At 49.4% G+C, this 21968-nt stretch overlaps 1 protein-coding gene and 1 non-coding gene across 2 annotated transcripts in view; both read left to right on the forward strand.

Moving 5' to 3' along the window:
- Nucleotides 1-21460, forward strand: part of CPN1 (carboxypeptidase N subunit 1) — a 60459-nt gene extending 38999 nt beyond the window's left edge. The window contains exons 5-9 of the mRNA XM_029058976.2: nt 8049-8160; nt 10925-11064; nt 13409-13508; nt 16867-16985; nt 21129-21460. Coding sequence (XP_028914809.1) covers nt 8049-8160; nt 10925-11064; nt 13409-13508; nt 16867-16985; nt 21129-21281 — 624 coding nt within the window. The 3' untranslated portion in view covers nt 21282-21460. The remainder of the gene's footprint in view (nt 1-8048; nt 8161-10924; nt 11065-13408; nt 13509-16866; nt 16986-21128) is intronic.
- LOC114810589 lies at nt 5039-5176 on the forward strand. Its single transcript, XR_003758285.1, has one exon. It is a non-coding gene; the product is annotated as a small nucleolar RNA SNORA7 (small nucleolar RNA).
- Nucleotides 21461-21968: the final 508 nt, after the last annotated feature.

Raw genomic sequence — 21968 nt, forward strand, 5'->3', positions numbered from 1 at the left:
AACAGTACGATAGCTGTTTGGACGGAGAGGAAAGGGCGGATCTTGGCGATATTGTAAAGGTGAGACCGGCAGGCGTTGGTGACGGTTGGATGTGTGGGGTGAATGAGAGAGCGGAGTCAAGGATGACACCAAGGTCGCGGGCTTGAGAGACGGGAAGGACGGTCGTACCGTCCACAGTGACAGGGAAGTCGGGAAGAGGACAGGCTTTGGGAGGGAAGATGAGGAGCTCCGTTTTGGACATGTTGAGTTTTAGGTGGCGGGCAGACATCCAGGTGGAGACATCCTGGAGGCAGGAGGAGATACGAGCCTGGAAGGAGGGGGAGAGAACGGGGAGGAGATGTAGATTTGGGTGTCACTATGCACCAGACAGTGTACTAAGCCCTGGGATAGATATGAGATAATCAGGTTGGACACAGTGCATGCCCCACATGGGGCCCCCAGCCCTAACCCCCATTGTGCAGATGAGATAACTGAGGCACAGAGAAGACAAGTGACTTGCCTAAGGTCATACAGCAGAGCAGGGATTAGAACCCCAGTCCTCTGACTCCCTGGCCCATGCTGTTTCCACTAGGCCAGGCTGCTTCTCTGATTTTATTTGCCCCCTCACTGGTCCTCCATAGGACCCTTCACTCAGTGGTATTTATTGAGTGCTTACTGTGTGCAGAGCACTGTTATAAAGGGCTTTCGACAGTACAACGTAACAATAAACAGAAACATTCCCTGCCCACAGTGAGTTTACAGTCTAGAGACTGTGGACTATATGGACTGTAGACGGTAGACTTTAGACTGTAAGCTTGTTGTAAGCAGGGACGGTGTCAGTTACACTGTCATACATTCATTCATTCATTCTGTTGCCGACTTGTTCATCCCAAGCGCTTAGTACAGTGCTCTGCACATAGTAAGCGCTCAATAAATACTATTGAATGAATGAATGAATGAATGAATGAATGAATGAATTCATATTTATTTTGTGCAGAGTACTGTATTAAGCGCTTGGAAAGTACAATACAAGAATAAACAGTGACATTCCACAATCCTCGCCCACAACGAGCCCACACTGTGCTGTACGCTCCCAAATGCTTAGTACAGTGCTCTTCACACAGTGCTCAATAAATACAGTTGACTGACTGACTAAAGGAACAGCTGACTGTCCAGGGAGCAGAAGGTGAATATTAACTCGGGGCAGTTCTCACCTGGGAGTAGGCGTAAAAGGCTATAAACTTCCTGCTGCCCTGGGATCCTATTTCCTAAGGTGCACAGGCACCCCAGTCTCTCCCAGCCCCAGAGATCCTGCTCCTTTCTTGCTTCATTCCCTACCTCCGCTAGATAATATAGTTAGTATTCTTATAGTCTTTGTTAAGCACTGTGTGTCAAACCCTGTTATTAAGCACTGGGGTAGATACAAACTAATAAAGTCCCTGTCCCAAGTGGGGCTCACAGTCTAAATAAGAGGGAGAATAGATATTGAAATCTCATTTACAGATGAGGAAACTGAGGCCCAGAGAGGTTAAGTGACCTACCCAAGGTCAAACAGGCAATTCAATCAGTCGTATTCATTGAGCACTTACTGTGTGCAGAGCACTGTACTAAGAGCTTGGGAGAGTTCAATAGAACAATATAACGGACACATTCCCTGCCCACAGTGAGCTTACGGTCTAGAGGAGTGTCAGAGCCAGGTTTAATAATAATAATAATAATAATAATAATGTTGGTATTTGTTAAGCGCTTACTATGTGCCGAGCACTATTCTAAGCGGTGGGGTAGACATAGGGGAATCAGGTTGTCCCACGCGGGGCTCACAGTCTTAATCCCCATTTTACAGATGAGGGAACTGAGGCACAGAGAAGTTAAGTGACTTGCCCACAGTCACACAGCCGACAAGTGGCAGAGCTGGGATTCGAACTCATGACCTTGGACTCCAAAGCCCATGCTCTTTCCACTGAGCCACGCTGCTTCTCTAATAATGTTGGTATTTGTTAAGCGCTTACTATGTGCAGAGCACTGTTCTAAGCGCTGAGGGAGATACAGGGTGATTAGGTTGTCCCACATGAGGCTCACAGTCTTAATCCCCATTTTCCAGATGAAGTAACTGAGGCCCAGAGAAGTGAAGTGACTTGCCCACAGTCAGACAGCTGACAAGTGGCAGGTCCGGGACCCATGACCTCTGACTCCCAAGCCCATGCTCTTTCCACTGAGCCATGCTGCAACACAGGTCCTCTGAGTCCCAAGTCCGGGCTCTGTCCACTAAGACTAGTATGTTCATCTTATTTCCCTTTCCACTGAGAACAATCAATGCTCTCTCCCCAAATCCCTCTCCCATCCCATTTCTGTATTCTTCCTTACTAGTGACCAGAAACCACTGGTTCCCATTCCGACTTCCAGGAATCACTTCATCTCTTCCCCCTGCAGAAGAACCGTTCCCTACGATTCTGTTCCCCGTTGCTTCATCAGCTTCTAATCAGCAGGACTTTGCCCCGTGCCATGTGGTTATTTATTTTTCTTTACAGCACTCTGTGAGGAAACTCACGACTCTGAAAAATCACAGCCCCTCATTCAACCTTAACTATAGGTATTTTAAAAATGCAACAGAGATGGTTATTTTTCCTTCCTAAAATGAGTGGGTTTTACTGGAAACGTATCTACTAACTCAGTTGCATTATAGTCTCCCAAGCACTTAGCACAGTCTCCGCACGCTGAAAGTAGTCGATAAATACGACTGATTGATTTTTTGATTCTAAGATTCTACCAGATCACTGTATTTAGACTCTTCAGTGGTTTCATCAAAAAATCAAAAGCGACTTCCTCAATGCTCAACTGGCCTGGATATTTTTTGTCTGGAACAATCATTCAATCAATCAGCGGTAATTATTGTGCAGAGCGCTGTACTAAGGGCTTAATCAGACAGAAACAACATGTTAGAAGCCTCTCTTTTTTATGGTATTTGTTGAGTGCGTATTATGTGTCAAACAGTATTCTAAATAGAGGGCTTGATAAAAGTTCATCAGGTTGGAGTCCCTATCCCACAGAGGGCTCACAGTCTTAATAAAAGGCACATCTCTCCTCCAAGAAGCCTTCCTTGACTAATCCCTCCTCTCCTCTTCTTCCACTCCCTTCTGAGCCCCTCTTGCTCCTTCACTCTTTCTCCCATCCCCACAGCACATATGTTTATATCTGTATATACCTGTAGTTGATCTATTTATTTATATTAATATCTGTCTCCCCCTCTAGACTGTGAGCTCGTTGTGGGCAGGAATGTGTCTGTTTGTTGTTATACTCTACTCTCCCAAGCACTTAGAACAGTGCTTTGCCCACAGTAAACACTAAATAAATACGACTGAATGAATGAATGAATTAACAGTAGGAGAGAGAAGGATGTAATCCCCATTTGACAGATGAGGTAACTGAGGCACAGAGACGTGAATTGATTTGCCCAAGGTCACACAGCAGACAAATAGACGAGCCAGGATTAGAACCCAGGTCTTTCTGACTCCAGACCCCTCTCTATGCACTAGGCAGTGAGGCTTCTCTTGTTGATAAAGTGGCAGGATCCAGGCAGTCCGGTTCAGAGGCAGCCTCAAGCGGCGATTGGTCGGAATGTCTGGGGTACAAGAGTGTCTCTGTGGTAGTCCCCATGCCCCAAGCTAGCTCCTCTTCCTGCACCTGTAGCAGGATCAGAAACCACACCCTATCTCTCCCATTCCTGTGGGAGTACAGCACCTCTCCATCTCAAAGAATTATGGTTGTTTTTGAGAATGCATTTTGTATTTGAAAATGATAGTTTTCATTATTAGAAGCAGTATGGCCTAGTAGAAAGGAGCACAGGTCTAGGAGTCAGAGGATCTGGGTTCTAATCCCGACTCTTCCTTGTACCTACAGGTGACCTTGGGCTTAAAGTCTCTGTGCCTCAATTCTCTCATGTGCAAAATGGGAATTCAATATCTGTTCTCCCTCTTAATTAGACCGTGAGCCCCATGAGGAGCCTGATTATCTCATATCTTATCCCAGTGCTTAGCACACTGCTTGACATATAGGAAGCACTTAAATATTTTATTATCATCATTATTATTATTTTTATTACTATTATTATTAAATACTTGCTATGTGCCAAACTCTGAGGTAGATACAAGACAATTAGATTGGTCAGCATCCCTTCCCTGTCCCACCTGGAACTCACAGTAGGAGGGAGCAAGAATGGGTATTTTATCCCAGTGTTACAGATGAGGAAACTCACATTCGGGGAGCCCAAGGTCACACATCGTCTAAGTGGCAGGTCTGGGATTAGAAATCGGGTGTTCTGACTCCCAATCCTGTGCCATTTCCACTAGGCCACACATCTCCGAATCTTTCAAACTCTCAGTATAATTCAGGTTTTCTCCCAAATGCTACTAAATGAGAGAGGCCATTCCAGGCACTAGGAAATTAAAATCTACTCTTCAAGGAAAGGATAATAGGTAAGAATTAAATGTCCTCTTTGGGCTGCTTTGATTTTATTGGAAAACTGGTCTCCTGTTGTACCTCTGCACTTTTCAAGTCCAATTAATACTTGTCAGGACTCGACTCGTGTTCCAGTGCACTGGAGAAGGAAGCTGATGTTTGGAGGATATGCTTTCACATCTAACAAATCTTCACACTTCTCTGGTTCCCTCTGCCCTTCAAAGCACTCTTTAGGGTGGTGTCGTTAATTACTTGTATGCTAGCTCTATGTTTTTGCTTGGGGGAAAAGAAGGGTTAAATAGCAAAGTTGGAGTAATCAAGAAGTTCCCTATCTGATATATTTATTTGTAAAGTCTGCTGCTTTCCTTCCCCAGAACAATATACCTCACAAATGTTAAGTGCAACATTTAAAGTAAACTACCATATGGATCTTCAGAATAGCCCTAGACCAGAGTAATTGTCATTTATTTAATCAATCAGCTGGTATTTACTGGACTAAGCTCTTGGGAGAGTACAATATAGCAGATACAATCCCTCCCCTCAAGGAGTTTACAAACTAGAGGAAGAGAGGAGACAGTAAAATTAATTATAAGGAGGGAGAAAATCCCTCTCGGGATCGCGGCTGGAGAGTTACCAGTACTCTACCAGTCTCGGCTACAGGAGGGGGAGTCAGGCAGAGGCCTATCCATTCCATTCCCAACTTGAGCAGTGGCTAGAGAGTGGAAGACAATCTGCTACAAGTCAAAACTCCCCTGTGCTGTGCAGCAGCAGCATGGGAGAGAGTGGAGGGCAGAGACTCAAGTTTATTGCACAGAAGGAGGCAGTGGTAAACCGCTTCCGTATTTTTACCAAGGAAACTCTATAGGTACGCTATCAGAACGATTGCAGATGGAGATGGGGTGTCCTGGGAGAGATGTGTCCGTGGGGTCGCTATGCGTAGAAGACGACTCGAAGGCATAAGACAAGACAAGGCAAGAGGGTGGGTGTTAAAAGAGTGAAGTGCGTGGGCTGAGTTGCGGTAATAATAATGTTGGTATTTGGTAAGCGCTTACTATGTGCAGAGCACTGTTCTAAGCGCTGGGGTAGATACAGGGTGATCAGGTGGTCCCACGTGGGGCTCACCGTTTTAATCCCCATTTTACAGATGAGGTAGCTGAGGCTTAGGGAGGTTAAATGACTTGCCCACAGTCACACAGCTGCCAAGTGGCAGAGCCGGGATTCAAACCCACGACCTCTGACTCCAAAGCCCGGGCTCTTTCCGCTGAGCCACGCTGCTTCCCCAACTTCCCGGCGGAGACGTGGGCTTTGAAAACAGGGAAGGCAGTGGTTGGTGGACGTGAGGGGGGAGGAGCTCCAGGATGTGGAGAGGAGCAAGGACAGGTAGCGGGGAGAGAGTCGACTGAAGTTATTTAAGGTATTAAACCCGACGGTGAAGACCCAGCAGAAACGCTTGATGGGTTGGATGGGTCGACATCCATTGGAAGTTTTCGAAGAGAGGGGAGATGTGTATGGAATGATTTCTCTAGAGAAATGATAGGGGCAGTGGAGTGAGGTATGAACTGAAAGGGGGAAGAGGCTAGAAGCAAGGAGGTCAGCGAGGAAGCTGAGGTAGCATTTGAGACGGGATGTGACAAATGGCGTATCCGCATGACAGCGCTTTAGACGGCGAGGAAGGGGCGGATTCTGGAGATATCCAAGTGGCTCTGGCCGGATCTGGTGATAGATTGAATATGCAGGTTGAAGGAAAGAAAGGAGCCAAGGTTGAGGCTTCTGAGCCAGGGAGTGTGGTGGCGTTGTCAACGGTGATGGGAAAGCCAGGGGGAGAAGAGGGTTTGGGAGGGAAGGTGAGGAATTCAGTTCATATGTATTAAGTGCTTACTATGTGCCAGGCACTGTATTAAGCGCTGGGGTAGATACAAGCTAATAAGGTTGGACACAGTCTCTGTCCCACATGAGGCTCACAGTCTTAACCCCCATTGTACAGATGAGGTAACAGGCCCAGAGAAGTTGAGTGTTTTCCCCAAGGGCACCAGAAGATGTGGCGGAGCCGGGATTAGAACCTAGGATCTTCTGACTCCCAGAGAAATGTGCTCTATCCATTAGACCGCCGAGGCCAGAGGAAGTGGGCAAGGGTTACATCGTTCTCTCCACTTTTTTCTTTCTCTTTGTCTTTTCCTCTTCTTTCACTCCTCTCACCTCCTTTTTGTTTTTTATTGGGTTTTTACTGTGGTGTTTGTTGAACACTTACTATGTGCCAGCCACTGTACTAGGTGCTGGAGTAGATACAAGCTAAAAGTTTTCCTCTATTGTCCTTCCACAGTGAAGTATATTGCTGTGAAATGAGCGGACCGATTCGGTTCATTCATTCATTCATTTAGTCAGCCAGTCATATTTATTGAGAGCTTACTGTGTGCAGAGCACTGTACTAAGCATTTGGAAAAGTATAACACAGCAATAAACAGTGATAATCCCGGCCCACAACGAGCTTACAGTCTGCTAATAATAATAATGATGATGGTATCTGTTGAGTGCTTACTGTGTGTGTATAATAATAATAATAATGTTGGTATTTGTTAAGCGCTTACTATGTGCAGAGCACCGTTCTAAGCGCTGGGGTATACAAGGTAATCAGGTTGTCCCACATGAGGCTTACAGTCTTCATCCCCATTTTACAGATGAGGTAACTGAGGCACAGATAAGTTAAGTGACTTGGCCACAGGCACATAGCTGCCAAGTGGCAGAGCCAGGATTCGAACCCATGACCTCTGAATCCCAAGCCCGGGCTCTTCCCACTGAGCCACGCTGCTTCTCTTATTTATTCAGTTCTTACTGTGCCCAGACCACTGTGCTAAACACTGGGGAGAGTGCAATATAACAAAAACCAGATACATTCCCTGCCCACGACGAGCTTACAGTCTAGAGGAGAAGACAGATGTTAACATAAATAAATGAATTTCAGATATATACGTAAGTGCTGTGGGGCTGGAAGGGGGGTGAATAAAGGGAACCGGTCAGGGTGACGCAGAAGGGAATGGGAGAAGAAGAAAGGAGGGCTTAGTCAGGGAAGGCCTCTTGGAGGAGATGTGCTTTCAATAACGCTTTGAAGCGGGGAGGGTCATGAGAAACAGCGTGGCTTAGTGGAAAGAGCCCGGACTTGAGAGTCCGAGGTTGTGAGTTCTAATCTCAGCTCTGCCACTTATCAGCTGTGTGACTTTGGGCAAGTTACTTAACTTGTCTGTGCCCGTTACCTCATCTGTAAAATGGGCATTATGACTGTGAGCCCCACGTGGGCCACCCTGATTATCTTGTTTCTACCCCAGCACTTAGAACAGTGCTTGGCACATAGTAAGCACTTAACAATTACCACCCTTATTACTATTAGTAATAATAGCACTTACCAAATACCACCATTATTACTACATTTAGGAAGAGGGAGGGCCTTCTAGGTCAGAGGCAAGTCCTTACCGGTTAAGAGCAGCAGCAGGGAGAACTTCCTTGGATTTCCACATGTTTTCAGAGGATCGTTTGTCAGTGGGCAACTGGAACGATGGCGCACAGCGTATACTGTCTCTTCTGGGTCCCTCTTCCTACCGTGTCTGCTGTTCTCCTTTCAGCTAGCCAAAACCTATTCCTATGCACATGGATGGATGCACCAGGGCTGGAACTGTGGTGATTTCTTTCCAGAAGGCATCACCAATGGAGCTTCCTGGTATTCCCTCAGCAAGGGTAAGGGGATTTCAGGGAAGGTCAAAGAATGACCAGAGATAGAGGGACGGGTCTCAATTCTCTTGCCGAGCTCTTTCCGCCGGTCATCCTCGTCCTGAAGTTTTGTCCAGAGGGGTGGAGGGAGCGGGAAGAACTGAACTGTGGTGAGGGGTCTGCAAGCCCAGCGGCGAGGGGTCTCTGAGCAAGGGGAAGAGGAGCATCAGGATTTATTGAGCACCTACTGGGCACAGCGCACTGTGCTAAGTACTTGGGAGTGTACAAAAAAAGTCATAGATTTGGTCCCTGCCCTCAGGCAGCTAACAGATTTTTTTTTTGAATGGCATTTGGCAAGCAATTACTGTGTGCTAGGCCCTGTACTAAGCGTTTGGACAGATACAAGCCAATCGGGTTGGACACAGACCATATCCCACCTGGAGCTCAGAGCATTAATCCCCATTTTTACATATAGGTAGCAGAGCCACAGAGAAGCGAAGTAACTTGCCCAAGGTCGCACAGCAGACTAGTGGCGGAGCCGGGATTAGAACCCAGGTCTTTCTGACTCCCGGGCCCCTGCTCTCCCCACTAGGCCATGCTGTAATCTAATGGAGAAGTTGATCTTCTCTTCGTACTCAGCCACGCAACGCCTTTACGACGGTGCCTCGATTGTTTAAAATCAGCCGGGGCACTGTGTTGAGGTCACTGTGCTCCCTGAAATTTCTACAAGTAACTCATTTCTCTGTGATGTGACAGAAGATATCTGGTTTATGTTTCCCTTTACCATGGAAGCTGAATGTACTCTCAGCAGCAATGGAGATAAAAATTGGGTCAAACGCACGGGCTGACTGAACCTAGGTTGGCTGAGAATCTCTGAACTTTATAGCGTGACCCAAACAATCTTAGGAAATTATACGAAGACCCTACTGTTGAGAGAATCCTAACTAAACTGATAGTCTACTTTGTACTGTCCCCAGTAGCTCGTGCTTCATTTAAGAGCTTGGACTTCCACATCCAGGCTGGAAAATTTAGGTCCCGAAGCATTCCGGGACTTGTGGCACAGGCATCCTATTTATTTTATTTTAGGTAGCCAGTCACCATACTAAGTGATGGGGTAGATACAAGCTAATGAGGTTGGCTAGAGTCCATGTTCCACATGGGGTTCAGAGTATTAATCCCCATTTTGCAGGTGAGATAACTGAGGCGCCGAGAAGTGAAGTGACTTGACCAAGGTCACACAGCAGACAAGTGGTGAACCTGGGATTGGAACCCAGGTTCTTCTGACTCCCAAACCATGTTCTATCCACTGGGTCCCGCTGCTTCTCATATCTCATATGCTGCTTCTCAGAGAAGCAGCATGGGGTAGTGGATAGAGCTTGGTTCTGGGAGCCAGAAGGTCATGGATTCTTATCCCTGCTCCTCCGCTCGTCTGCTGTGTGACCCCGGGCGAGCCACTTCACTTCTCTGGGCGTCACTTCCCTCATCTGTAAAATGGGGATTTGAGACTGTCCCCACGTGGAACAGGGACTGTATCTGACCCGATTTGCTTGTATTTTTTTTGTTGGTATTTGTTAAGCGCTTACTATGTGCCGAGCACTGTTCTAAGCGCTGGGGTAGACATAGGGGAATCAGGTTGTCCCACGTGGGGCTCACAGTCTTAATCCCCATTTTACAGATGAGGGAACTGAGGCACAGAGAAGTTAAGTGACTTGCCCACAGTCACACAGCCGACAAGTGGCAGAGCTGGGATTCGAACTCATGAGCCCTGACTCCAAAGCCCATGCTCTTTCCACTGAGCCACGCTGCTTCTCCCAACCACAGTGCTTAGTACAGTGCATTGCACAATAGTAATCGCTTAACAAATACCATAATTATTATTATTATTACGTCTGACTTTCACCACTCTCGCAGTCACCAAGAGGGATGGGGAGAGCTCATAAACTATGATGTCATCCCATCATCAGAGTTTTCAGTAATAAGGATATGGTCAGACTAAGCATGGCTTAGTGGATAGAGAATGGGCGTGGGAGTCCGAGGACCTGGGTTCTAATTTCGGATCCACCACTCGTCTGCTGTGCGACAAGCAGATCGCTTCACTTCTCCGGGCTTCAGTTACCTCATCTCTAAAATGGGAATTAAGAATGTGAGCCCCATGTGGGACATGGACTATGTCCGGCTTGATTGAAAAGCAACACGCCCTAAGGGACAGATCATGGGCCTGGTGGTCAGAAAGACTTGGGTTCTAATGCCTGCTCCGCAAAACGTCTGCTGTGTGACCTTGGGCAAGTCACTTAACTTCATTTGCCTCATTTACCTCATCTGTAAAATGGGGATTAAGACAGTGAGCCCCATCTGGAACGGGGACTGTGTCCAGCCTGATGATCTTGTATCTAACCCAGTGCTTAGTACAGTATCGAGGACATAATAAGTCTTTAACAAATACCATTAAAAAAAAAAAAAAAGCTACGCTGGATGCCACCAATCAAAAACGAGGTTGTGGAGTACGGAACCAGAAACTGGCCACTGACAGAGCACAGACGTGGGGAATGATAAGCAGAGGGAAAGAGGACGGTTTCTAAGTGGGCCCGAAGAAAAAAGGAGCAAAGGGAAAAGGGAAACCACTGGAGAAAGACGGTGAAGAGAGGGAGACGGGAAGGAAGGGAAAGATGCGTTTGGCGGAGGAGAAGGCGGTTGGGGAAGGGGAGGTAGGGAGGACGGCGTTGAGAAGTAGAGGGATTCTAGTTGGGCCCCTGAATGCGCCCATCCACGCTGCCTTCTCTCTCCCCCTCAGGAATGCAGGACTTTAATTATCTCTACACCAACTGCTTTGATATCACCCTGGAGCTCAGTTGCAACAAGTTTCCACCCCGAGAAGAGTTGCAGGGAGAGTGGCTGGCGAACCGTGAAGCGTTGATCTCCTTCCTGGAGGAGGTAAGCAGGTCCTGGCCTGCGTCTCCGGCCTAACCCAGCCGTGCAAAGCCCCTTCCGCACTGGCGGAAGGGGGGGGGGATCCAAACTGCCGACAGTCTGGGGCTGTTCTGGCCACCCCCCAACTGTAATAATAATTATTATAAGAATGATGACCATAATAACAGTGGTGTTTGTTAAGCGCTTACTGTTTGCCAAGCTCTGTTCTAAGCAGTGGGGCAGCCGGGAAGCAGCGTGGCTCGGTGGAAAGAGCCCGAGCTTGGAGTCAGAGGTCATGGGTTCGAATCCCAGCTCCGCCACTGGTCAGCTGTGTGACCGTGGGCAAGTCACTTCACTTCTCTGGGCCTAAGTTCCCTCATCTGTAAAATGGGGATTCACTGTGAGCCTCACGTGGGACAACTTGATTACCCTGTATCTACCTCAGCGCTTAGAAGAGTGCTCTGCACGTAGTAAGCGCTCAACAAATACCAGCACTATTACAAGATAATCGGGTCCCACACGGGACTTGCAATCCAAGTAGGAAGAAGAACAGCGTGGCCCTAGAGGATAGAGCACGGGTTCCAATCCCAGCTCTGCCGATTGCTTGCTGTGTGACTTTAGGCAAGTCACTTCACTTCTCTGTGCCTCAGTTACCTCATCTACAAAATGGAGATAAAATCCCTGGTCTTCCTCCCTTCCTCCTCCCTCTTAAACCGTGAGTCCCTCGTGGGACGGGGACTGGGTCGGATCTACTCACACTGCATCAACCCCAGCACTTAGAACAGTACTTGAGACATAATAAATGCTTAATAAATACCACAATTATTACTATTGAGTGCCTGGGTTGATACAACAGAATCGGGTCAGATACAGTATCTGCCCCACCCAGGGCTCACAGTTTAAGTAGGAGAGAGAACCGGTATTTCATCTACCTTTCACTGATGAGAAAACTGAGGCCCCAAATCAAAGCAGCATTGCACAGTGGATAGAGCATGGGCCTGGAAGTCAAAAGGTCATGGGTTCTAGTCCTGGCTCTGCCCGCGTGTCTGCCAGGTGACCTGGGGCAAACCACTTCACTTCTCTGGGCCTCAGTGACCTCATCTGTAAAACGGGGATTGAGACCGTGAGCCCCAGGTGGGACAGGGACCGTGTCCAACCCGATCTGCTTGTATATTAATAATAATAATAATAATGATGGTATTTGTTAAGTACTTACTATGTGCAAAGCAATGTTCTAAGCGCTGGGGGATACAAGATGATCAGCTTGTCCCACGTGGGGCTCACAGTCTTAATCCCCATTTTACAGATGAGGTCACCGAGGCCCAGGGAAGTGAAGTGACTTACCCAAAGTCACACAGCTGACAAGTGGAGGAGTCGGGATTGCAACCCATGACCTCTGACTCCCAAGCCCGGGCTCTTTCCACTGAGCCACGCTGCTTCTCAAAATATAACAATAATGATGACATTTGTTAAGCGCTTATTATGTGCAAAGCACTGTTCTAAGCGCTAGGGGGATACAAGGCGATCACGTTGTCCCATATGGGACTCACAGTTTTGATTCCCATTTTACAGATTAGGTAACTGAGGCGCAGAGAGGTAAAGTGACTTGCCCAAAGTCACACAACAGACAAGTGGCAGAGCTGGGATTAGAACCCACAACCTCTGACTCCCAAGCTCAGACTCTTTCCATTAAGCCACACTGCTTCTCTTATCCACCCCAGCGCTTAGTACAGTGCCTGGCACATAGTAAATGCTCAACAAAGACCATCATTATTATCGTTATTATTATTACTACACTACAACAGACTTCATTCATTCATTCAATCATATTTATTGAGTACTCGCTATTGTGCAGAGCAATGTACTAATGTACTAATATACTGAACTAATGAGAAGCAGCGTGGCTTAGTGGCAAGAGCCGGGGCTTGGGAGTCAGAAGTCGTGGGTTCTAATCCCGACTCCCCCACTTGTCTGCTGTGTGACTTTGGGCAAGTCAGTTCACTTCTCTGTGCCTCAGTGACTTCATCTGTAAAATGGGGATGAAGACCGTGAGCCCCACGTGGGACAAGCTGATCACCTTATATCTACCCCAGCCCTTAGAACGGTGCTCGGCACATAGTAAGCGCTGAACAAATGCCATCATTATTATTAGTACTCATTGGTTGGGAGAGCATCACAGAGTTGGTGGACACATTCCCTGCTCATAAGGAGCTCACGGTCTAGAGGGGAAGGCCGCCCGGAGCTCGCCGTCCCCTGGGAGGGTGGTCCCTTGGGCCCTAGCCCCAAGCTCCGTCCCCGGCAGGGATGCCCGCAGCGAGCGATGAGCCAGGCGGCCGATTTTTGCTCCCGCCACGAACCTCTCCCTTAGGTTCACCAGGGCATCAAGGGAATGGTGCGGGATGAGAACAACAACGGCCTCCCCGACGCCGTCATCTCTGTCAGCGGGATCAACCATGACGTCACTTCAGGTGGGTGTCCCCGGCCCCAGGTGGTCCAGCATCTTTTTTGTTTGCTTTATGGTGCCGACTGTGTGCCAAGCACTGCTCTAAGCGCAGGGGTATTTACAAGTTTGTTAGTGCGGACACAGTCCCAGTCCCACATGGGGCTCACAGTCTGAGTGAGAAGCAGCGAGGTTCAGTGGAAAGAGCCTGGGCTTAGGAGTCAGAGGTCCTGGGTTCTAATCCCGGCTCCGCCACCTGTCAGCTGTGTGACTGTGGGCAAGTCACTTGACTTCTCGGTGCCTCAGTTCCCTCATCTGTAAAATGGGGATGAAGACTGTGAGCCTCACGTGGGACAACCTGATTACCCTGCATCTACCCCAGCGCTTAGAACAGTGCTCTGCACATAGTAAGTGCTTAACAAATACCAACATTATCATTATTATTATTATTATGTAGGAGAGAGGTACAGATGAGGAAACTGAGGCACAGAGGAATAAAGTGACTTGTCCAAGGTCACACAGCAAGCAGTTGGCAGAACTGGGTTTAGAAGCCAGGTCCTCTGACTCCCAGGCCTGTGGAGAAGCAGCATGGCAGAGGGGAGAGAGCTCAGGCCTGGGAGTCAGAAGGTCATGGGTTCTAATTCCGGCTCTGCCACTTGTCTGCTGTGTGACCTTGGGCAAGTAACTTAACTTCTCGGTGCCTCAGTTACCTCATCTGTAAAATGGGGATTAAGACTGTGAGCCCCATGTGGGACAACCTGATTCCCCTGTGTCTATCCCAGCGCTTAGAACAGTGCTCGGCACATAGTAAGGGCTTAACAAATACCAACATTATTATTATTATTATTATCCTCTGTGCCTCAGTTCCCTCATCTGTTAAATGGAGATTTAACAGGGCTTGTGCCTAACCCGATTTGCTTGTATCCACCCCAGTGCTTAGTCCAGTGCCTGGCAACATAGCGCTTAACAAATATCATAATTATCATTATTATTATTATGCTATTTTTACTAGACCACGTTGCTGCTCAATAGTTTACAGTCCTCTGGACTCTAAGCTTCTTGTGGTCAGGGGATGTGTCTGGCAATTCTTGTGCAGTGCTCTGCCCACAGTAAGTGCTCAATCAATAGCACTGATTGATCCATAGATGCCATCGATGGCTCTCACATTCTCGGCTCTTCCCCCACGACTTTCCTCCCTGGAGGAGTCCAGTTGTAAGCTGGGGTTGTGGGTGGGCGGGGGGGACAGAAATACTAGGCATTCACTGCTCCAAAGAAGGCTGTGACAAGATGGGCCTAGAGCCAGATTTCGTGACTAGCCAATGCCTTTTTTATTCCCCACCCTCTGGTTTTCAGCTTAAAACCCTTCTAGTGATGCTGAGTCCAGAGGCCCCAGGTAGGTGGAGACGAGACCCTCGGGGACTAATAAGGGCCTTGGGTTGAAGCAGAATGGCCTAATGGAAAGAGCCCGGGCCTGGGAGTTAGAGGACTTGGGTTCTAATCCCAGCTCTGCTACCTGTCTGCTGTGTGACCTTGGGCCAGTCAGTGAACTTCTCTGTGCCTCAGTTCCCTCATCTGGAAAATGGAGATTAAGACTGCGAGCTCCATGTGGGACATGGACTGATGAGCTTGTGACTACCCCAGTGCTTAGTCCAGTGCCTGCCACATGGTAAGTGCTTAACTAATACCATTATTTTTTTAAAAATGGAGGAGAGAAGAAGCTTTTCTAACTCATTTTGGGCTTTTTCCTGCCTTTGTTCAGAGAGGGCAAGGCCAGGGCCTACATGAAACCAGTTAAGATGGACAGGAAGGATGTGAAAGCAGCAAGGCTTAGTGGCAAGAGCCTGGGCTTGGGAGTCAGAGGCCGTGGGTTCTAATCCCGGCTCTGCCACTTGTCAGCTGTGTGACTTTAGGCAAGTCACTTAATAATAATAATATAATAATAATAATGTTGGTATTTGTTAAGCGCTTACTATGTGCAGAGCACTGTTCTAAGCGCTGGGGGAGATACAGGGTACTCAGTTTGTCCCACGTGAGGCTCACAGTTAAACCCCATTTAACAGACGAGGTAACTGAGGCACAGATAAATTGTGACCTGCCCACAGTCACACAGCTGACAAGTGGCGGAGTCGGGAGTCGAACCCATGACCTCTGACTCCGAAGCCCAGGCTCTTTCCACTGAGCAACTTAACTTCTCGGTGCCTCGGTTACCTCATCTGTAAAATGGGGATTAAGACCGTGAGCCCCACATGGGACAACCTGATTACCCTGTATCTATCCCAGCGCTTAGAACAGTGCTCAGCACATAGTAAGCACTTAACAAATACCAAAATTATTATTATTATTATTATTATTATGTGGGTACTCTGGTTTGCAGTGCGGAATAGCAGTGGATTTCTTCTCAACTTGGTGCAGGTTTTCAAAGAGATGGGAGTTCTCTCCAACTTGACCTACATCATGTTGTCATTCATTCTCCCATTTCCAGTACCTAAATCTCAAAACCAGTATAATATAATAATAATAACAATGATGATGGCATTTGTTAAGCACTGACCATGTGCAAAGCACTGTTCTAAGCGCTGGGGAGGATACAAAGTGATCAGGTTGTTCCATGTGGGGCTCACAGTCTTAATCCCCATTTTACAGTTGAGGGATCTGAGGCACAGAGAAGTGAAGTGACTCGCCCAAAGTCACACGCTGACAAACGGCAGAGCCGCGATTAGAACCCATGACCTCTGACTCCCAAGCCCATGCTCTTTCCACTGAGCCACGCTGCTTCTCTAGATGCAAGCTAATCGGATTGGACACAGTCCATGCCCCCCATGGGGGGGGGGTCACAGTCTTAATCCCCAGTTTACAGATGAGGAAACGGAGCTCAAAGAAGTGCAGTGATTTGCCCAAGGTCACACAGCAGACAAGTGGCAGAGCTGGAATTAGAAACCGGGTCCTTCTGACTCCCGGGCCTGGATTCTATCCACTAGGCCACACTGTTTCTCAAAGGAATGATTTGATTTAATAGTAATGATGGTATTTGTTAAGCACTTACAATGTGCCCAACACTGTTCTAAATGCTAGGGTAAATACGAGGTTATCAGGTGGGGCTCACAGTCTTAATCCCCATTTACAGATGAGTTAACTGAGGCACAGAGAAGTTAAGTGACTTGTCCAAACTCACACAGCTGACAAGTGGCAAAAATGAGATTAGAACCCACAACCTCTGACTCCCAAGCCCGTGCTCACTGAGCCGTGCTGCTTCTATGACTGCCAAGACACACCGAGGGATGACCCATCGGGGTTGGGGTGTCAGATGACCTTCAGGGTGACGGAAGGAAAGTTGGCCTCGGTCGGGCAGCTTGGAGCTGACCGGGTTCTGTCATTTTGGCCTGCAGGTGACCAAGGGGATTTCTTTCGACTGCTGCTGCCGGGCAAGTACAGCGTCACAGCCAGAGTAGCCGGGTACCGGCCGGAGACGGTCAACGTGACGGTGGGGCCTGCGCGACCCAAGCTGGTGAGTGCGCTGAAGGGTCCGTGACTTGGTGGGGATGGGGACGGGGGTAGAAAGCCCTCAAGCGGGCTGAAGAGTGTGATGCCAACAGACGGCCAATCTTCCCACAGGAACGTAATCGGATTATAAGGGTCACCATTAACACGTCAGACATATGGTTCCCCGCAAGCCAGTTCTCGGGACAGTGGCAACAGGATGCTCGAAAGAACTGGGTGATGAGTGTGAGCTCACTGTGGGCAGGGAGCGTGTCTACCAACTGTGTTGTATTGTACTCTCCCAAGCTCTCAGTACAGTGCTCTGCCCACAGTAAGAACTCAATAAATATCATTGATGATGGTGATGATGAAAGTTGGCTCCTTGCTGTCCACACTCTCGATAAAGGATGGACCGTCTAAGACCATGACCGCCTCTCTAGTAGCTCATCCTGGACCTCATAACTCCTCTGGTACCTGCCAATTTACACTTCCTCACCAACCCATTTCCCAGTTTTTTCTTCATCGCTCCGTTCCATCTACCCTCTTTCCCTTTCCATTATTTTCCTCCTTCTCCTTATTCCTTCCACCTTGTGTGGCCCTTCCTCCTCTGTCTCTGCATTTTTCTGGTTTCTCCCCACCTTCTGCTGGTTGTCCTGTCCACTGCTCTCGGATAAAGCTGTCCAACAACGAGGAGATTGCAAGTAGGCCAGGGCCAGCTTCCCAAACGAGAACCGACGACATCCTTTTGGGCAAGAGAGGGTAGCGACGGCTTGTGGTTGAATGAAATCTCCCCTCCTTCCCTATCTAATCCGGGGTTCTCTTTAATCTGGCACGATAGCATCATATTGACTGCACCTGTGACCATATGAACGAACCACACCAAGGTAAATTTTGACAGCATGACAGCCTCATGCAAGAGCACAGTAGATTCCAAAAATCCGTCACTGAGATAAAGCTGGAACACTCCCGGTAGGGATGAGAGAGAGTGAGAGGCAAAGCATGAATCACTCGACCCTATGAAGCGAATCCCACGTGTGAGTTCTCAGTCCTACCCGCAACCCCCTCTGATGTCTGTAAGCTTCTCATGGGCAGGGATTGCAAATACCAACTCGATTGTACGGTACTTTCCCAAGTGCTTTAATACAGTGCTCTGCACACAGTAAGTGTTCAATAAATGCCACTGGTTGATTGACTGATGGACTGAAATTTCAGGAATGAGGCTCTCATTCTCATTCTCGATTGGAGATGCATCTTTTGGATCCAACTGTAAAATTGTAAAATTGTAAGACCTCTCTTCTCTATCACTTCTAGCTTCAATCACCCTTTTCTCTCCTGCCAAAGTCAGTAGCAGAAGCATCACTGGCCAGATGTTCCCCCCAATACCTTGTCGGTAGGTCTTAGCTGTAATCAGTCTCACCAGAATCCCCCCATTTTCTTTTAACATTTCCAGCACCTTATTATCCTCATATTTTCTCCTCACTTTTCCTCCTTGCTCTTCCGTTGTGGCCTTTTCCTAACTTCTTCTTCTTTTCTACTTTGTTCTTTCCCTCCTTCCTGTCTCCTCAGATTTCTCTCATGCTCAGGGGACCGAGAGGACCGGGTCCTCTTCTTCCTCCCCGGGCCACTAGTACAGGGTGGTCAATGAAGGTACTTCAGAAAGCTGGGCCCCAAGAAGCACAACCTCCCTCACAGAGTCCCAGCCCGCGGCGTGACCTGACGACATCACGCAGGACCGCACTGAAGAAACTCGTTTGAGTCGGCCCAAATCGGCCCAAGCCTGGAGCCTCTCTCTGGGGGTCCCTGGCCCCTGCCACTGCATCGGAACCCATACGTTCCCCTCCCAGAAACACGTGAAGCCCGGAGCAGCATCTGGGCCACAGAACCTGGTCACGGGATCCACGGCGGAAGGAAATGAAAATCAGACGGAAAGAAAAAAGCGGGGGCAGGAACTTGACAGGGTGCCGGTCATCTGAAAATTGGGCTGTCTAGTACAATAACGGACCTCTGGTCACCTTAAGGTGGAAGAAAAAGAAGGAGGAGGAGGAAGAAAAGAAGGAGGAGGAAAGGAGAAGAAGGAGGAGGAGTTGGAGAAGGAGAAGGAGGGGGAGAAGGAGGAGGAGGAGGAGAAGGAGGAGGAGCAGGAGGAGGAGGAGAAAGAGGAGGAGGGGGAGAAGGAGGAGGAGACGGAGGAGGGGGAGAAGGAGGAGGAGATGGAGGAGGAGGAGTTGGAGGAGGAAAAGGAGGACGAGGAGAAGGAGGGGGAAGAGGAGGAGCGGGAGGAGGAGGAGTTGGAGAAGGAGGAGGAGGAGAAGGAGGAAAAGGAGCACGAGGAGAAGGAGGGGGAAGAGGAGGAGCAGGAGGAGGAGGAGTTGGAGAAGGAGGAGGAGAAGAAGGAGGAGGGGGAGAAGGAGGAGAAGGAGGAGGAGGAGAAGGAGGAGGAAAAGGAGGAGGAGGAAGAGCAGGAGGAGGAGGAGGAGGGGGAGAAGGAGGAGGAGACGGAGGAGGGGGAGAAGGAGGAGGAGATGGAGGAGGAGGAGTTGGAGGAGGAAAAGGAGGACGAGGAGAAGGAGGGGGAAGAGGAGGAGCGGGAGGAGGAGGAGTTGGAGAAGGAGGAGGAGGAGAAGGAGGAAAAGGAGCACGAGGAGAAGGAGGGGGAAGAGGAGGAGCAGGAGGAGGAGGAGTTGGAGAAGGAGGAGGAGAAGAAGGAGGAGGGGGAGAAGGAGGAGAAGGAGGAGGAGGAGAAGGAGGAGGAAAAGGAGGAGGAGGAAGAGCAGGAGGAGGAGGAGGAGGGGGAGAAGAATCGGGCCAAATTGTTCTTGTTTTCCGAAGGAAGAGGAAAGGGAAAAGTAGCAGGTTCTGCCATACTCCTCTATGGCCCCCAGGGGGCAGTAGACAAGCTGTTTTTCTGGCCTGGGGTTGGCCCCCCGGGGGTGGTCCTTGGGGGTGGTCCCAGCTGGTGGTCCCAGGGGGATGGTCCCGGGGGTGATGGTCCCAGGGGGAATGCCGGCCGGCCGGTAGTAGTAGTAGCTATTGGTAGTAGCTGGAGTGACACTTATTAAGTGCTCACTGTGTGCCAAGCGCTATACTGAGTGCTAGGAAAAATACAAAGGGAAAGCTAGGCACGGTCCCTGGCCCTCCAGGGCCTCACAGTCTAAGAAGAGGTTGTAACAGGGTTTGGCAACATATAGGAAAGAGAAAATAATAATAATAATAATGTTGGTATTTGTTAAGCGCTTTCTATGTGCAGAGCACTGTTCTAAGCGCCGGGGTAGATACAGGGTCATCGGGTCGTCCCACGCGAGGCTCGCGGTTAATCCCCATTTTCCAGATGAGGTGACTGAGGCCCAGAGAAGTGAAGTGACTCGCCCACAGTCACACAGCTGCCAAGTGGCAGAGCCGGGATTCGAACCCGTGACCTCTGACCTCCAGGCCCGTGCTCTTTCCGCCGAGCCACGCTGCTAAGCGACACGATGGTAGAGAGTCCGCCAAGCCTGGTGATAGAGGGGATCGGGAGAGGACTTCTAAAATGGGTAGAGCCCGCGTGTTGCCCCCGCTTAATAATAATAATGATAATCATGCCATCTGTTAAGCCCTGACTACGTGCCAGGCACCCTGCTGCCTGTGTACGAGCAGATCGGGTCGGACACGGTCCCTGGCCCACGTGGGGCTCGCAGTCTCGATCCCCATTTTACAAATGAGGGAACTGAGGCCCAGAGCATGAAATGATTTGCCCAAGGTCAAAGAGCAGACAAGTGGCGGAACTGGAATTAGAACCCGTGATCTTCTGACTCCCAGGCCGATGCTCTAATATGCCAAGCCGCTTCTCGCCATGTGGCTTACATTTTGCCTGGCGCTCCGGAGGGAAGGGCGACCGAGGGGCCGCTGTCGCAGCTTCGATTCGCTTCAGCGTGGCATGTACAGGCCGGGTCGGGAGCAGGGGCCTCTGGGGTCATCCTAAAAGGCAGCAGGGGTGAGTGGGGGGTTCCCCCGGTGGTCCCGGGGAGAGAAAGACCAAGGGACCCCACTGGTGTAGCCCAAATCCACCCAGCTGACCCATCTCCCCGCCCCAGAGCCAGGGCCACAAGTGGACAAAGTCCGGCCCTCGGCGGCTTTGGAATCTGGGCAATCAATCCCAGACCTGCTAGTGCTTCCTCTCTCTTCCCCTCTCCAGGTCAACTTCCAGCTCAGGCAAGACACGTCCAGAAAAGCTCCGGAGCAGAAATCACCTGACCGGGGTCCCAGTGGCAAAGCCCAGCAGAAGAAGGTGGTGCCCCGGGCGACTGGCGAGGTGACCCCAGCAGCTGGTGAGGTGCCCCAGAGATGAAGGCGGTGATAGCCATTGCCCCGACGGGCCGAGGATTCTCACGCCCTCAGAGCCCCCGGAGCAGGGTGAAAAGACTGGGCCGGCTGCACAGAATCGGTGGTCCCTGTTGTTAAATGAGATGACGTTTCCTATTTTATTACCGGTGCGGATATTTAAATATAAGCCAAATTCAGAAAGGATTCCTGGTGGTCTGAGTCTGTTCTGGGACAGTTGCCTTCAGGCTGCATGTGGAGGGCTCAAGTCCCAGGAGGGAGAAGGGCACGAGGGAGGACTTGGAGCCCCGCTGAGATTGGCAGAGTCTGGGAAGTGAGGACCCGCCCGGCAGGCTGGCAGCCCACGGGGCTCCTTCCTGAGGAGCAGAAAGAGGGGGAAGGGAAGACAGGAAAAGGGGAAGAGGACAAGAGAAAGAAGGAGAGATGGCCCTCTGGCCTTTCATCATTGACAGAACAAACCATTATTATTATCATGATCATTCTCGTTATCGCGATTGTGACATTGAAGTGTTTTCTATGTGTCCAACACTACTGAAAGCTCTGATCCTTGTCCCGCAAGGGGCTTCCAGTCTATGTAGATGAAGCAGCAGGAGCCCCAGCTCCAGAGAAGCAGCGTGGCTCGGTGGAAAGAGCCCAGGCTTGAGAGGCAGCGGTCATGGGTTCGAATTCCGGCTCCGCCGCTTGCCAGCTGTGT

This window comes from Ornithorhynchus anatinus, chromosome 3 (genome assembly GCF_004115215.2).
Source record: "Ornithorhynchus anatinus isolate Pmale09 chromosome 3, mOrnAna1.pri.v4, whole genome shotgun sequence".
Classification (NCBI taxonomy): Eukaryota; Metazoa; Chordata; class Mammalia; order Monotremata; family Ornithorhynchidae; genus Ornithorhynchus; species Ornithorhynchus anatinus.